Source organism: Phoxinus phoxinus (assembly GCF_949152265.1).
Source record: "Phoxinus phoxinus genome assembly, chromosome: 13".
NCBI lineage: Eukaryota > Metazoa > Chordata > Actinopteri > Cypriniformes > Leuciscidae > Phoxinus > Phoxinus phoxinus.
This window is the reverse complement of record NC_136888.1, coordinates 20,694,242-20,709,712: the sequence shown is the minus strand read 5'-3', so window position 1 is coordinate 20,709,712 and position 15,471 is coordinate 20,694,242. Positions and strand designations below refer to the sequence as shown.

At 39.9% G+C, this 15,471-nt stretch overlaps 1 protein-coding gene across 7 annotated transcripts; it reads right to left on the bottom strand.

Moving 5' to 3' along the window:
- Positions 1–1,592: 1,592 nt before the first annotated feature.
- Positions 1,593–15,347, bottom strand: srrm1 (serine/arginine repetitive matrix 1). 7 transcript variants are annotated; one of them, XM_079632834.1, is made up of 18 exons: positions 15,144–15,216; positions 14,550–14,639; positions 14,110–14,232; positions 13,673–13,798; positions 10,714–10,884; positions 10,469–10,563; positions 9,932–10,120; positions 9,661–9,846; positions 9,445–9,558; positions 7,821–7,996; positions 5,453–5,527; positions 5,085–5,171; positions 4,791–4,905; positions 4,111–4,203; positions 3,234–4,007; positions 2,957–3,140; positions 2,566–2,742; positions 1,593–2,396 (listed from the first exon to the last, which is right to left on the bottom strand). In XM_079632834.1, exons 5-18 carry the CDS (start codon positions 10,867–10,869, stop codon positions 2,289–2,291), a joined length of 2,529 nt encoding a protein of 842 aa, XP_079488960.1. In that variant the 5' UTR covers positions 10,870–10,884; positions 13,673–13,798; positions 14,110–14,232; positions 14,550–14,639; positions 15,144–15,216; the 3' UTR covers positions 1,593–2,288. The 7 variants fall into 7 exon arrangements, with proteins under 7 accessions (XP_079488960.1, XP_079488959.1, XP_079488961.1 ...); XM_079632833.1 differs by having other exon boundaries at positions 4,791–4,932; positions 15,144–15,206; XM_079632835.1 differs by having other exon boundaries at positions 1,593–2,389; positions 4,791–4,932; positions 15,144–15,206.
- Positions 15,348–15,471: the final 124 nt, after the last annotated feature.

The window sequence follows — 15,471 nt, the reverse complement described above, 5'->3', positions numbered from 1 at the left end:
TGTTTTCAGACCTCGAATAATGCAAAGAAAACAAGTATTAATTTTTAAACAACACAATACTAATGTTTTAACTTAGGAAGCGTCAACTTAAGTTAACCTAATGTTTCAACATAAGAGAAATCAATATTTAGTGGAATAACCCTGATTTCCAATCACAGCTTTCATGTGTCTTGATGGCATGCTCCCTATCAGTCGGTCACATTGCTGTTGGGTGACTTCATGCCACTCCTGACGGAAATATTCCAAGCAGTTTGTCTTTATTTAATGACTGGTGACTCTCTTGCTTACATTCCAGAGGTTTTGAGTGGAGTTCAGGTCTGGAGATTGTGATGGCCTTGACAGGGTCTTGACCTGGTGGTCCTCCATCCACACCTTGATTGGCCTGGCTGTGTGGATTGGAGCATTGTCCTGTGGGAAAACATAATCAGATATAAAGCAGGTATGTCTTTGCAAAGGATGCATAACTCAAGCCACCACAAGATTATCCTGAAAAAAATGGCCTCCTGTTCTGACAAAGTTCCCCATTATTATTTTTGCCCACAGAACAATGCTCCAATCCACACAGCCAGAGCAATCAAGGTGTGGATGGAGGACCACCAGATCAAGACCATCACAATCTCCAGACCTGAACCCCACTGAAAACCTCTGGAATGTAAGCAAGTGTCACCACCCATTAAATAAAGCCTAACTGCTTGAATATTTCCGCAAGTGGCGGCATAGAGTCACCCAACAGCAATGTGACCGACTGATAGGGAGCATGCCAAGACACATGAAAGCTGTGATTGGAAAACAGGGTTATTCCACCAAATATTGAATATTGCTTCAAATGTTGACGTTAAAACATTAGTATTGTGTATAGATGTCCCAAAACCACATTGGGAAAAGAAATGTCCTTTATATTTTATCCATAAAATGGAAGTCAATGGTAACCAGAATTTGTCCTACAGAAGACAGACATAAAAGTTTAGAACGACATAAAGGGGAGTAAATGAGAACAGAATTTTTATTTGAGTAATCCCTTTAAGATGTTTTTTTTGTTATTAACAATTATCTTCCAGCACACTGCAGAAGAAACAGCTGTTTCAGAAACACCGCTCTCCATTACTTAGTCTGACCTCTAGGGACAGTGTAAAGACCACGGTAAAGACAGACCTCATGTTTATCTCTTAAACACCTATGTATTCCCACAGCATCCTGTAGTTAGGAAGCAGGTGTCACTATAAAATAACAACCAGGGCATAAACACTGTTGCCTTGGCCTGCGGATCAGTCCTCGTAAACCACATCACACAGTAAGAGAACTCACTGAGCTTTCATATGTGGCCACTTAAGGTTTGTCTCCAAGTGTTGCCAAGGTGACATGTGTCATCACCAGACCTGGGACACCACAGGCTTTCCACAGAACCATGGACTAGCAAACGTATGTAAAATAGCCTTACATGCAAAACAGCATTGTATACATTACATCCAAAATGTAATGCATGTAATTCTTTTTGAATCCAATTGTCACCATACTAGTTTGCTTTAAAAGGAAACAAATTAAATTGAGGATATTGAACAATTATACAACTCAAAGAAAAGGATTTGAGACAATTTATTTTCTTTCATTTTAATGTGACTGTTCAAAGCCAGAAATTACTGCAGGGATCAACAATTCCAAACACAACTTAGGTTACAAAAAATATAAAGCAAAAATAAAGAATGAAAACAGACTTTTCTAATTTGTTCTCATGTGCACAGTAGAGCTCTGGAGCGTTGCCACAATGCTCAGATGAACAGAGAGAGCAGCCTGCTGGATCAGCTCTCTGGTTGTTTTGGTTTATGGATCATGCACACTAGAGGACAAACACGCTTGGGTCTGCCGTCCATGCAAACAAAACACTCGTAAAAAGTCCTGCTGAAGTGAAGCGAGAATCCATAGGCCAACTTGTACATTATTAACTCAGAACTGCAAATAAGCTTTTCATTTGATTCATCATGACCATAAAAGCAACAGGATTCATGAAAAGGGATTGGGGACTAAAAAAAGGTTTGTTTTTGGATAAACAGTCATTGACAGTATTTAAGGTTGGAGAAGGACAAATTCTGATCAAGAAGCTTCAGCTGCTCAATCATTTTCACATCATAAAACTCCTCGGCAATAAACATTCCCAAAAAAAAATCCAAACAAACAAAAGTCTAGGGTGAATTTTAACAATTTGTACATTCTAAAGCTGAACCAACATCAAACATTTAAAATGCAGAGAGTGGAAGAAAAATAGGGAAATGTAGGGTGTGGTAGATATTCCCTCAGGACTGAGATGGAGACATCTGGGCCTTCCTCATTGAGCGGAGAGCTTTCTCACGTAGGTGCTTCTCCAGATCATCCAAACTGTCTTCTACTTCACTCTCTGATTCCTTCAGGAAAGGTAGCATTAATTATGTCTGACTCAAGCATAACAACAAATATGCTTAGGCTTTTACCTTACATAGAACTTCTATATGTATGGTAAAAATGGAGAGACACTTTATATTACTGGACTATTTTATTCTCAATGTATAGATAGCTTTAAAAGTGTAACTTCACCTTTTTCTGGTCAGAGTCTGGCTCTGCTTCCTGTCCGTGTGCTCCTGCCGCCCCTCCACTCTTTTCTTCTCCACTCTTCTCCTTCTTCTGTTTCTTATGCTTCTTGTGTTTTTTCTCTTTCTTGTGTTTCTTCTCTTTCTTCTTTTTCTTCTTCTTACCACCTTCTACATCTGAGTTCTACAGAACAAAAAAAAGAGAAAAAGTTGACACCCTTTTGGAATTAATCAGAAATACGGTAGTTTTAATAGGATCCATTTCTAAAAACGAACAACTGAAAAGTCTGGAAACTAAAACCAGAATCAAATTTGATTTTAGAAGCCTCAAAGCTCTCTAGACTTGTTTGCCCCAGTTTGGGACAAGTGAGACCCAAGCTTGGGCAGGTATGGCATACCTTGTTAGGTGATGGGCTCGGGGAGACACTGCTGTTCTTTTTGGCAGGTGGAGGTGGAGAACGGCTAGCAGAGCGAGAGGGTGAGACTGAAGCAGGTCGCTTGTGAGCCGTGGGAGGAGGAGGAGGAGAAGCAGATGGTGAATGTGAAACCTGTCTCCTTACAGGCTGGGGGCTCTGAGAACCTCTACAAATGGACAGGAAGAAAGTCATTCAGAGATTGTTCATCTTTTACACAAGTAGAAGCGGAGCTATAGAAAAAGGTAGAAAAAAAATGTACCTCTGAGATTTGCGTGGTTCTGGTGTGCGGGAAACCCTGCGAATGGGTCTGGTGCTGTGAGACGGGGACGCCTGGCGTCTTTGTCTCTGCGGGGATAAACTCGAGGGGCCGTATCGAGCCGGAGGACTGGAAGACACTCGAGTAGCATGGGCAGGGGGAGAGGAGCGGGCATCTCTGCCCCGTTGGGCTGCAGAGGGATTTGGAGAGCTTCTACGGTGGCGGGGTGGAGGTGAAGCAGAAATGGGCGGAGTACGTCTTTTTCCTGGACTACTGCCACGGTTCCGTTTGGGGGATCGAGAGGAGCGACGTTTTGCCAAAGGGGAGGGCGATCCTCTACGCTTCGCTACTGGCGAGAGAGATGCCCTGCGCTTGGTCACTGGTGAAGGAGATGCCCTGCGCTTGGTCGCTGGCGAGGGAGACGGTCTGCGTTTGGACATAGGTGAAGGAGACCCTCTATGCTTGGACACAGGTGATGGAGACCCTCTGCGTTTGGACATGGGTGAAGGAGACCCTCTGCGTTTTGTAACGGGTGAAGGAGACCCTCTCCTCTTGGACAAGGGTGAAGGAGAACCTCTGCGTTTTGAAACGGGTGAAAGAGATCCTCTCCTCTTGGACAGAGGTGAAGGAGACCCTCTATTCTTGGATACAGGGGATGGAGACCTTCTACGCTTGGGAGGAGACCCTGATAAGCGTCTTTTTTGAGCTGGGGGAGGGGAGGGACTGTATCTGCGCTGGATGGGAGGAGTGAAACGCCGGTGAGGTGGAGATGGAGATCTGAAAAAGGAGGGACAGAATAAAGGGATGAATACCCACAGCAGGTCTAAGAGTCTTCACAACCCAAAACCACAAACTCTTCATAAACTCAGCTGGACTTTACCTGCGCCTTGGGGGAGGAGAGGGTGACCTGCGGCGGCGAACAGGAGATGGTGAACGATGTCTACGGCCAGCAGGTGATGGAGAACGTCTCTTTCTGTAAGCAGAGAAAGGAAGTCTAAACTCAGGGTCTGATAGTAATAAAGCATCTCTCAGTTGAGTAAACCACAGGGCTGGGTATCGACTCAATTCAGTTATAAACTTGATATTCTTTAAAGGATTAGTCCACCAAAACTATGAAAATTATTTCAGCTTCTGCAAAAAAACAATAAAGGTTGTCTTGTGTTTGGCGAAGCATCCGTTAACCATTTTTTATGTTCTTCATCTATGCGTTTATCTGTTTAAATGTGAATTACAATTCAAAGTAGCTTGCACACATCCTAAATAAAAAGATCTGAAAAATCTAATTTTATCCTAAAGTGAACAAAGCATCTTAGGCCCTTGGTATTGTGTGGAAGTGCTTCACATTGGCACCTAGCCGCCTGGAGTGCATACTACATCGAATTTCACATACTTTTGCGTCACCATATGCATGCCGATTTCCCACCCCATAACGCAGAATTAAAAAAAAGTGATAACGCAACGCCACTTTTGTGTTTTCTCTTCAGATAATTTCCGTGTAAACATAGCCTTAGTAGTGACCTTAAGGGAGTATCACAGGTCAAATGCAAATATTATTTTCACCTTGGGGATGCATCTCTGTGTCGCCTCCGTGGTGATGCAGGTGAATGGCTCCGCCGCCTTCTGATTTCTCCATTCCTGGCACCTGCCCCTCTATTTTGCCTCCTTGGACCTTCATCTTCAGAGGAAGAGGATGAACCAGTGTCTATTAGCAAAAAATCAAAAATAATAAATCAAACACCTACTAGCATACATTTTCCATATTCAACACGACTTGTAGGTACAAGCACAGGTGTGAGAGGAAGAGAGAGGGGAAGTGAGGACGGACGAGTGTGATAAATAAAAAACAGTGGTAACCTGAAGAGGACTGCTGATTCTGTCTCCGATACTGACGACGCTGCTGGACAGAATCTGCTGTTGACCCTTTGCCCACCTTCTCCTCTTCTGTAACACATAACATTGTAGTCCTTCAGTGCCCGAGAAACACCCACGTGCCCACCAACACAGAGTAATGTGCAAAAACACACAGCCACACACACACCCATGACATGCACCCTCCCCTCATCTTTGAAATGAACAGAAGAGACTGAAGAGACTCGTGAGACAAGAACTGCAGGATCCAAAACATTATATATTATAACAGGCCAGACAGACAGGGTTCTGCCTACAAGTCTCTAAACCTTTCTGATATACACACAAATGCATGTTTAGGAGCTAAATCTCACCAGACTCTGATGCATCGGACCGTCTGGGTTTTGGAGAAGGAGTGTCATTTCTTCCACCAGGCCTGTGCTTCACAGCTGAAATTTTCATATGCATTTCGTTCAGAATCATTTTACTGCTTATTATCCAACAAATTACATGGTGATGACAAGAAACCATTTCCAGGGCTGTAATCTCCCAGTCGATTAGTCGATACGTTCTGGTTCGGCCAAAATTCTGATTGGTCGATTTTTTGCTGCTTTCATTTAATCAGTTTTGCCGCGTTCATTTCATCAGGTGGAAAGCACTAATTGCTAATGGGGGTGTTTTCAGAGCACCCCTGTTTCACAGGTAACAGTCTGTCTTTAGAACACCCCCCTTTGTTTCACTTCTTTTGGATTAGCCCAACCCACTGGAGAAGAGAGACAGATTGAAGAAAGTAGGCTACTAGAAGGTTTGCTGAATATTATTTATTTAATTGTGAGCGTTTAATTCATAGTCAGTCCTCTTCTACCATGTCCACAAAGACATCGGCAGTGTGGCAGCATTTTTTTTTTAAATAGAAAACGGGCTCCTGTGTTCAGCCTCGCTCTGTGCGAGCTGCACGGCTGAAAGGAGAGTCTGTCAGTTATAATACATCTGACAAAAACAATTGTCTGAATTATGTTGCAATTTCCTCAAATTATTGTAATGACATCACTAGTTGACAATTATTTTTGGAAATCACAGGCTATGATATTGCGCAAGTGCACGTGATGCGACTGTAGGGGTGTGTGATATTACGATTTTTGATCGTGGACGATTAAAATGTCTCCACGATCTGCTTTTGAAGAAATATCGTAGGATCGTGCATTTTATCAGTTTGCATTTTTGGCGCCTCCGTCTCAACACTGTACAGCGCGACGTATATTCACATGAAATGCAGAGGAACGGGACACTGTAGTTCATAATAATTATTTGCATGTGCTTTAAAGCCTTGCCGGTTAAACATGTCATTCGCTGCAGATGCGCTGTTCTAACGGGCGCTTTTCTGAGCGCAAACACCCGATGCGCGCATGCACTAAAAGCCTAACAAGCGTCTGATTACTGGGCTAAGTTATCTTTCGAGTCTTATTGCGCTAATACTGTCAAATACACACAAGGTTTACATAAACAAAGTTGGTTATGTCTAAAGTGAAAGAACAATAGAAAAAATTAAGAAAAAATCTGCTTGTCAAATGCATGTAGACTCGTTGCGCGCAGAAAGTGACAGTAGCTTGTCCTTAAAGGGACAGTTACCCAAAAATAAAAATTCTGTCATTATTTACTCACTCTCTAATGTTGTTCCAAACCTGTATTAATTTATTTCTTGTGCTGAACACAAAAGAAGATATTTTGAGGAGTGTGGCTAACCGGGCGGTTGCTGGTCCCCATTGACTACCATAGTAAAAAACTATTATGGAAGTCACTGGGGTACATCAACTGTTTGGTTTCCCACATTTCTCCAAATAACTTTTATTTTCAACAGAAGAGGGAGACTTATTCGGGTTTAAAGCGGCTTGAGAGAATTTAAATTTTTGGGAGAACTATCCCTGTTAATAAAACAACAAAATACAAAGAGCATCTCACTCACTCTTGACTGAGAACTTTAATAGTAGCTTTAATAAGAAGCAATGTACAATTTATACAGTGAAGTCTATGTTGTGTTTTATTTTCATATTTGTTCATTTAATTACTTTCTTCAATGCTGTTAAATACACCTGTAGCTGAAAAAATAAAGCCCTGTTTATTTAATTTGTATATTAAGTTGTGTATGTGTATCTTTGTTCTTAATTTTTAATAACAAAGAAAATGACAAATATTTTTTATCTTCGCCACTTTGGCCTAAATGTCTGCCATTCTTTTTTATTTTATATTTTGTTACCTAAGGCTTTGTTTTTAAAATAGGGACATTAGTTTGGCTGTGATGCTCAGTCACTTGCAAAATAGTAAAACCAACATGTAAAGGAATCGTGATCAAATCGTGAATCGTGATTTTCCTGAAAAAAATCGTGATATGATATTTTTGCCATATCGCCCACCCCTATGCGACTGTCAGAGCCAACAGACTCGTGTGTCAGACTAATTTTAGTGCAAAATTAGGTCAAAAACGATTTAATATACTGCAAATAGCCTACTATTTTTTTGTTTATTCATAATTCATTTAGGCGGACAACAAGGCTACCAAGTACTGCGCACAGTTTCCTAACGTCATTTTTAGTCTAAAATTTCAGGACTTCAGTCGACCAAGATTTTCTTTGGTTGATTACAGCCCTAACCATTTCAGATAAAACATTTTTTTAAAGACTATACTCAGGAATTATTCAAACCATTTCCAATTTCAAATGACAATATTGACTTCTAGGAAACAACCTGAAGGGCTGGTGTCTGGTCCTGAAGGACTGCGGCCTCGTCTTCTGGAGGGGCTGACGGGGTCCAAGCGGCGTGGAGGTTTTCTGGGCGGTGTAGCTGACCTACGCTTTCCTGCTCTCTTATGGGGTGACCGAGAGGAGGAGCTGCCTGAAGAGGACCGGGAGCGAGAGCGCCGCCTGGTGGACGATCAAGATCAGGTGAACAAAAGCTGACTAGATAAAACTTATAGCAGTACACATGAGGCAGATGAAAGACAGATTTTTATATTAAAGACAAGTAAAAAGATGAAAAAGACATAAGAACATTTATAAAACTAAATGTAAGACCAGAGTGGCTTTACCATTCAAAAGTGCTTAAGGGTAATCACTAATGATTATTTTGGAAATTGAGTAATCTTTCGATTATTTTGACGATTAAAGGTTGTGTAGGTAAGAATTGTCTAAAGAACTTTTTTTCAAATTGGCTTAAACTGTCTTTATATACCAATACATAACTAAAATGTAAGTACTTTGAAAAAGAGAGTATAAAAATTGAGTGACTATAGTGTATTTAATCTTCAAAAAACAGCTCATTAATTCCATTCGGGACGAAACAAGTGATTGGCTTGCGCGACTGTCACTCTCCGTCGCCATGACTACCGCCGCTATTATTGGTTCTGCCCATAATATTATTGGTTCTGCCCATTCTGTATAATAACAATGAGGCAATAATAACTCATTCAAATAAAGTATCAAAAGCAAGTAATTATGGTTTTATTAAACAGTTAAAATACATAATGTAATATACATACTATAAATAATCAACGTATGTACATTATGTATAACAAATGCCTGCAGAGGGCACCAAAAGCCAGTTGATTGTTTCACTTTACAGCATGATCAAATCCTCGTTTAACATTGTGCAAACATTTAATTAAAATATCTACTCAATCACTTAATATTTGGCCACTTTTTACGATAAAATGGTACAGCGAGAGTTTAACTTTTATTTTGACAAAGCAATGAATAACAGTTTGCATATCCGCAAATCTGGCAAAATGGCGCACATTGAGTTCCCAGATTAATTCATTTATTGTAAACAAAGCGTGACAACCCTTGATTAAATATATTGTGTAGCCTTATAAAATGGTCTAATAATGCGATTTCTTGTCCATGGAATGTGTCACTTTTGGTATTGTAATCGACATGGGAAAATTGCAATCAAGGTTATATTTTATTTTTATTTAATCGAAAAATTGACAGCCCTAATGTTTATTATTATTTTTTAAGTCTCTTATGCTCACAAAGGCTGCATTTATTTGATCAAAAACACACAAAAAAGTAATATTGTAAAGTTGTATTTATTCCTGAGATGCTAAAGCTGAACTTTCATCCGCCATTATTTTAGTCTTCATTCACATGATTGCCACTCGTTGCCAACTTGCCACTGTTATCAGTTCTCTCTTTGCGCTCATACACACTCCAGTCTTCAAACAGACGAGCACTTCAATCTATCGTTTAACACTAGTTGCGGATCACAAAACATTTATTTGAAATAGAAAGGTTTTGTAGCACTTTAAAAGTCTTTATTGTAACTTTTGAACAATTGAATGTATCCTTGTGGAATAAAAAAAAAAAAGGCTGACCTGCGGACAGGTGAACGGCTACGCCTATGTCTAGAGGGAGGTCGCCGTCTAGGGGGGCTCCTACGTCTCGGAGAGATTCGCCTCCTGGGACTTCTGCGGCGAGGAGAGAACGACCTAGAAGAGACATTAGCTTATCCCCCAGTTCCATCACATTTGCAGGTAAGCAAAATTATCTAAGATAAGAAATCAACTGACTTCATCTGAGACTAAACTTACCTAGAGCGGGACCGAGGTCGTTTGCGAGAACGAGGTGATCGAGAGCGAGAGCGGTGGCGAGGGCGATCTCTCCGTCCATCCTTATCTCTGGGTTTGGGCCTGTCTTCTGATTTTGACGTTTTGTCTGGAGAGGACTCTTTCACAGCCTCAGACACGGAGTCCGGCTTCACCTCAACCACCAGATCACTGACAGATATAATGTGTGAGGGGGTTCAGATTCATACAGTCTTTATGTGGTCAATAGCAACTAGTGTCAGGTTTCCATAATTACCTTGTAGAGGAAGCCTCCTCAATGAGAGGCTCTGGTTTGGAGCTCTCTGATTGGTCCGGTTCTTGCTTTGGTTCTTCTTTATTATTGGGCGGACTAGAAGGAGGCAAGGCAGCCGGGCTCGGTTTTCGGCGAGGAGAGCGAGGGGGACTGGATTTACGGTCACGCTTCACAGGGGAGCGGGACTTCCTCCTGGAATTAAAAGTGAAAAAGAACGGAAAAAAAAACAGCAGTTAAGCACATGGCCAATTAACATTATTTACACCAACAAATATGCTAATCTAAGTGTTAACGTCACCATGAAATCAAAATTGACAATTATTTTTTATTATTTATCCATGTACATAACTATTTTTCTTTTGATTCATGTGCACTTATGATCTTTAATCAAAAACAACAACTAACATGAAATCACTATAATTAGCAAATTACAACGATTCAACAATTCCCAATGGACAAAATCAAGTGCCAACCTACATTTTTTAATTTTTGAGAAGCCATTTCATGCTGACTTTAAGCAAAATGAAGGACAAAACCAACCGTTTAGGGCTTTTTGACTGAGCTCGCTCTTTGATCTCCTTCTCCCTTTTATCTTCATCAATTTTTTTCAGAGAGGCAAGTTTCTCCTGTTCGATCTAAATCAACAAATAGAAAAACTGTTAAACACGCAACTTGTAATTTACAATCATGTTGTACACATACCCAATTACAACACTAAATGTCCAGCTTTATAAAACCCCATCATAATCAGTATGCAAGTTCAGAACTTTTCAGCTCTTCATCACCTGTCTCTGTTTGATCTCCTCTTTCTTTTGCTCCAGGAAAGCAGACGGGATACCTGCGATGTTCTCCTGGGCACTTAGTAACAGCGGCCAAAGGTCCTTCATGAATTCTCGAGCGTTCTTCCCGTTCAAAAACCCTGTCAAATTAATCTGCATCATCTTCCCATCCGGGTTCTGCAACACAAAGAGCAGGGAGGAAGAGAGAGGGGAGGAAACCATGCAGTTAATACTGACACAGAACCAGTGTGCTGAGCTCTGAAAGTCTACCTACACCTTCCCTTCCTGAACATCCAGTAAACAGCTGCTTTTCAACAAGAGCCCAGTGCCTGCTGCGGGCCTCAAAAATGTCTCTAAAACCAACTGTCAAAGCTGAATTTTATTTTTTACTCAAACCAATTTAATAAAAGGATCAAAACACTTTTAAAATGGATAAACTCACTTTGAGCATGCATTAAATGTTTACATATTATCTGAACTGAGATGTACCCTCCCAGTTCACATCCCCTCATCAAGGAGCAATAAGACCCTCCCCACCACTAGGACTGTCTCTTCCTATGCAATATCAAACTCCTGAGAGATAGAAACATTACAGTCCACAAACAGAGTGCATCAAAACCCCACAAAGCAAGAACAGTCCAGTTGTCTTCAGTGTGAGTGGCGCAGGCTCTGTGGGCTGGGGGGGGCGGAGAAAGGCGCTCCATTGGCTGGCCTCCGCCTCACTACTGCATCACACTCAATCACCTTGAGTTTAATGCTATATCATTTATCTAAATTGCAAGAGACGAACAAGCAATAATGAGTACACAAGGCATGGAAAACTCTTTATTTACAACAAATGAAGAGGAAAATAAACCTATGAGATCCATGTGCTAAGACAGGGATGCTGAATCGTGCTCCTAAAGATGTACGTTCAGTTGTAAGAATAGAGCTTGACCTAAATTTAGCAATAAAGTAGATCTCCAAGAGCAGGATTGGGCACCCAGTGTCCTGAGTGTTAAATGAACATTTCTGGTTCAATAAAGGTTAAGCTTCATCAACAGCATCTGTGGAATCATTTAAGAATTTTCCCATTTTTGATCCCAGAAACAAGCAATTATGATGATTTGCTTGCCCTCTTCAGACATATTTTGCATATAAATTAGGGGTGTCCAATCCTGTTCCTGGAGATATACCTTCAGTTTAGTTCCAACCCTGATTCAACACACCTGTCTGTCATTATCAAGTGCTCCTGAAGATCTTAATTAGCTGGTTTAGTTGTTTAATCAGGGTTGAAGCTAAACTTTGCAGGAGGGTAAATCAACAGGAACAGGACTGGGCACCCCTGATGTACAGTTTAAGGACCCATTTAAACAGCGTTAAGGAAAGGTGTGATATAAAAAAAGAACATGTTAGCCCTTTTGTTTTACTTTGTATATCATTACTGTACTTAATTATCTATCCAATCAATTATTATTCTTTTTGTTATTATTATTATTATAAGCATTATCTAGAAAAGAAAGTCCAATTGAAAAAAAATGTTTTTTACTTTAATTATTTTTCACATGTTGACCATTTTTAGCACAAATAGAATAATGTAATTAAAAGTGCTTTAAGCTCACATTTCAGTCTTTAACTCCTTCAAACAGTGGCACTGTTAAAAGTGCCTTATTGTAGTTGCATTTTTTTTTTTTTAGAAAACAAAAACAAACTAAAGGAATACTTTATTATTCTCTGAGGTAAACTACATTGTTCCACAAATGCTGTAGATCAAACATAACCTGCATTTAACCTGAAACATTCCTTTAAGTTATTGTATGGCTATGCAATTACAAAAACTGAAAGCACCTCTTTATGTATGAGAATAAGGAAACACCTGTACGTATCATTAATAGGAGCAAATACCTCTCTGGAATCCAAGCAAAAGCTTCCTGAAAATCAAATCTTTAGAGACTAAGGCCCCATCCACACTACTGCGTTTTCGTTTAGAAACTGAGACCTTTTGCTACGTTTGCACCTCCCGTCCAGACTACAACGGCAAAAACGAAGACCTAAAACGGAGAAGTTTAAAAACGCTCCGACCCCGTTTTGAATCTCCGGAGGGCGTTTTAGTGAAGACTGTCAAAACGGACGACTTGACAAACGATGACGCAGAGGCTCACGCTCGGCTCTATGATTGGGTGTCATCAGTCATGGTGTATCCTTCCCTGATTCGTCAGACACCCATCACATGACCCGTCCCCGGGAAGAAAACATACAAAAACAGCCTGGACTACGTAACGTTAGAGACTGCAACATGGATAACGAATTACAAGCGTTACTGATGTTGATGTCTTTGCTAGCAGCTGTTGTGCAAGTAAATTCTGCATTTTACAATGCTACAACTGCCTACATGCGCCTGTTTACACCGGTACGCGCATGCCCAGTGTTGGTGAATGGTCACGTGATCCGCATTTTCAGTCGTTTTAATGTGGACGGAAATCAATTCTAATACGCAGCTAAAACGCTGGTGTGGACGGAGATCGTATTCATTTTAATTCTCCGTTTCTAAACTAAAACGCAGTAGTGTGGATGAGGCCTAAAACAGTGACTAATAAACAGGCCTTAGCTAAATTAATGAAAACGCAAAATGTCTCTCTCTTTGTTATTTGTATCACATTGTGCAAACGGACAATCATATAAATAAACCAATATATTATTTTAAAATTGCCAGCTGAGCTAGTCAATTAGAAAAGGCATAATAATAATTATTGCCTAAACAATCCCCCTGAAAAAAATGACCATTTTACACCACCAATGTTGTACTGCATTATCACATGCAATTTTAAGTGTTCTTTGCATTCTTTAATGGTAGTATGTCGTTCTAAAATTCTCATTAAATTAGGCCTTTGTGTTTAAGATGTATTACTAAACTTTGAAAGGCACAAATGATAAAGCTGAAATGACTCTACCACTGGCACAATGTCAATCCCTGCTTATAACTCACCTCAAAAAATAAAGCTCATCATCAAGGGAGAGTTGGATTCAGAGAGACTTTGGGCTCAGGTGAGATCTAATTAGGAGTTGGTGCTATACTTCAGATGCAAGGAATAAGATCCATATTGGTTCAGGCCTTTTAAATCATAAATCACATCAACATTAGAACATTGCTGTTCAGAAGGAACGGTCACAAATCATATCTTCAGAGAGAGAGAATATCATTTTTACCCCTTTTCTGTCTTTTTAAAACCAGACTGACACTTAAAGACTGTGATGTTAGATGTTTTCTGCTGTTACATCTACACATGACAAATGTTTCAAATAACTGTCAGCGGTTATTCACTGATCTTCAAACCTTCTCTCATCCTCCCAAAGAACAAAACACATTTAATATATAAAAGCAGCATGTGTGAAAAAAGCGAGAAGAGCAGAGGGGGCGTCTACCTTTTCCTCCAGCTGGTTGAAGACAAATTCGATGACAACGTCATCCTCAAAGCCAAGGATCTCTGTCACGCGCTGGGTGATCCAGGGCTTGATGACTTCCAGGTTGACCTTGGTCATATCCACCTAATAACACATCAGAAAACACAATCATGAAGAACACAGGATTTTTTTAGGGTAACTTTAGGATCAACTTTTTTTTGGATTAAAAATTATTCAGTACTACAAATGTCTTCTCTTTACTGTCACTTTTGATCAATTTAATGCCTAATTTTCATTGCATTGCAAAATTATAATACCAGTAGTTTGGAAAATTATTATTCTACTAAAATGATTGAACAATTTAAAATCTAATGAGCGCCCCAATGTGCAGAATGCTTATGGCAATCTGGTGCTGTGAACACATTTGCACCAAAGAAAACAAGTAATTTCATATTTTCGACCTTCTTCTCCAGACATTCTGCAAACTTCAGCTGCTTCAACAGCTTCTTATGTTTGTTGCTGAAGCGGTTATCCTGCTCCGCACTGGTGCCCTTTAAAAAAAAAACATGAAATCATAATTAAAACATCATGTGACATTTTTATTTTATTTTTACCTGTATCTGAGGTTAACATACAATTTGCAGTACGAGGCTAATTACATTTTTTATTTATTTATAACGTTAAGTTACACCAATAACGTTACATACATAGTCTATTAATGTGTAAGAACAATAAATATCAATCTATATTTCGATTTCAGTCTGTATTTCACAAATATAACCAACATACGTCGACTACAGATTACTTAATAGTGGACTTCATTTGTAATAATAAGTGCGATAATATGAAAATAAATTCGTTAAATCTGTTGTTCCTGATTAAGCTGTGGAGTATTTTCAGGTTCTCTCACGCAGCCGCCATTACAGCCACACTCCAATGAACACATCAAATACAGTCTTAAAACAACCAACCAGTCAACCAACTGACGAATAATAAATAGTAACAACGTATTCGACCTTTATGGTGTGGTATTTGTAAAAGAATAAAACACTTACGCGGAAAAACCCCGCGTCCATTTCTGTCGTGTGTCAATATGGCACGATGTCCCAAAATCCACTGCGGCGCGGCAGCTTTTGCGTCACTTCCGGAAGATGGGTGATCGGTGATCATGTGCCTGAAATCCCTGCGTCCGAAAGCTGGGAAATGCTGCCTCCGCAGGCAGTAAACAGATGTTGGAGGACAACCAACAAGGCACGTTCGATGGCATGCTTTTAATACTTGCATTTGTACAAAAATGTATATTTCATGTTGCTTGAATAAAAATTAAATCTGGACCATTGTTCAAAACTATTTAATACTAATTAATGTTTCATAATATAACTG

Excerpts from the sequence above, each read along its gene's own strand:
- srrm1 (XM_079632829.1), bottom strand. The coding sequence starts at position 15,164 with ATGGACGCGGGGTTTTTCCGC. Across the intron at positions 9,559-9,660 it reads CGACCTCGGTCCCGCTCTAG|GTCGTTCTCTCCTCGCCGCA; the intron begins GTAAGTTTAGTC and ends TGTCTCTTCTAG. Across the intron at positions 5,172-5,452 it reads GTCCGATGCATCAGAGTCTG|AAGAGGAGAAGGTGGGCAAA; the intron begins GTGAGATTTAGC and ends TATGTGTTACAG.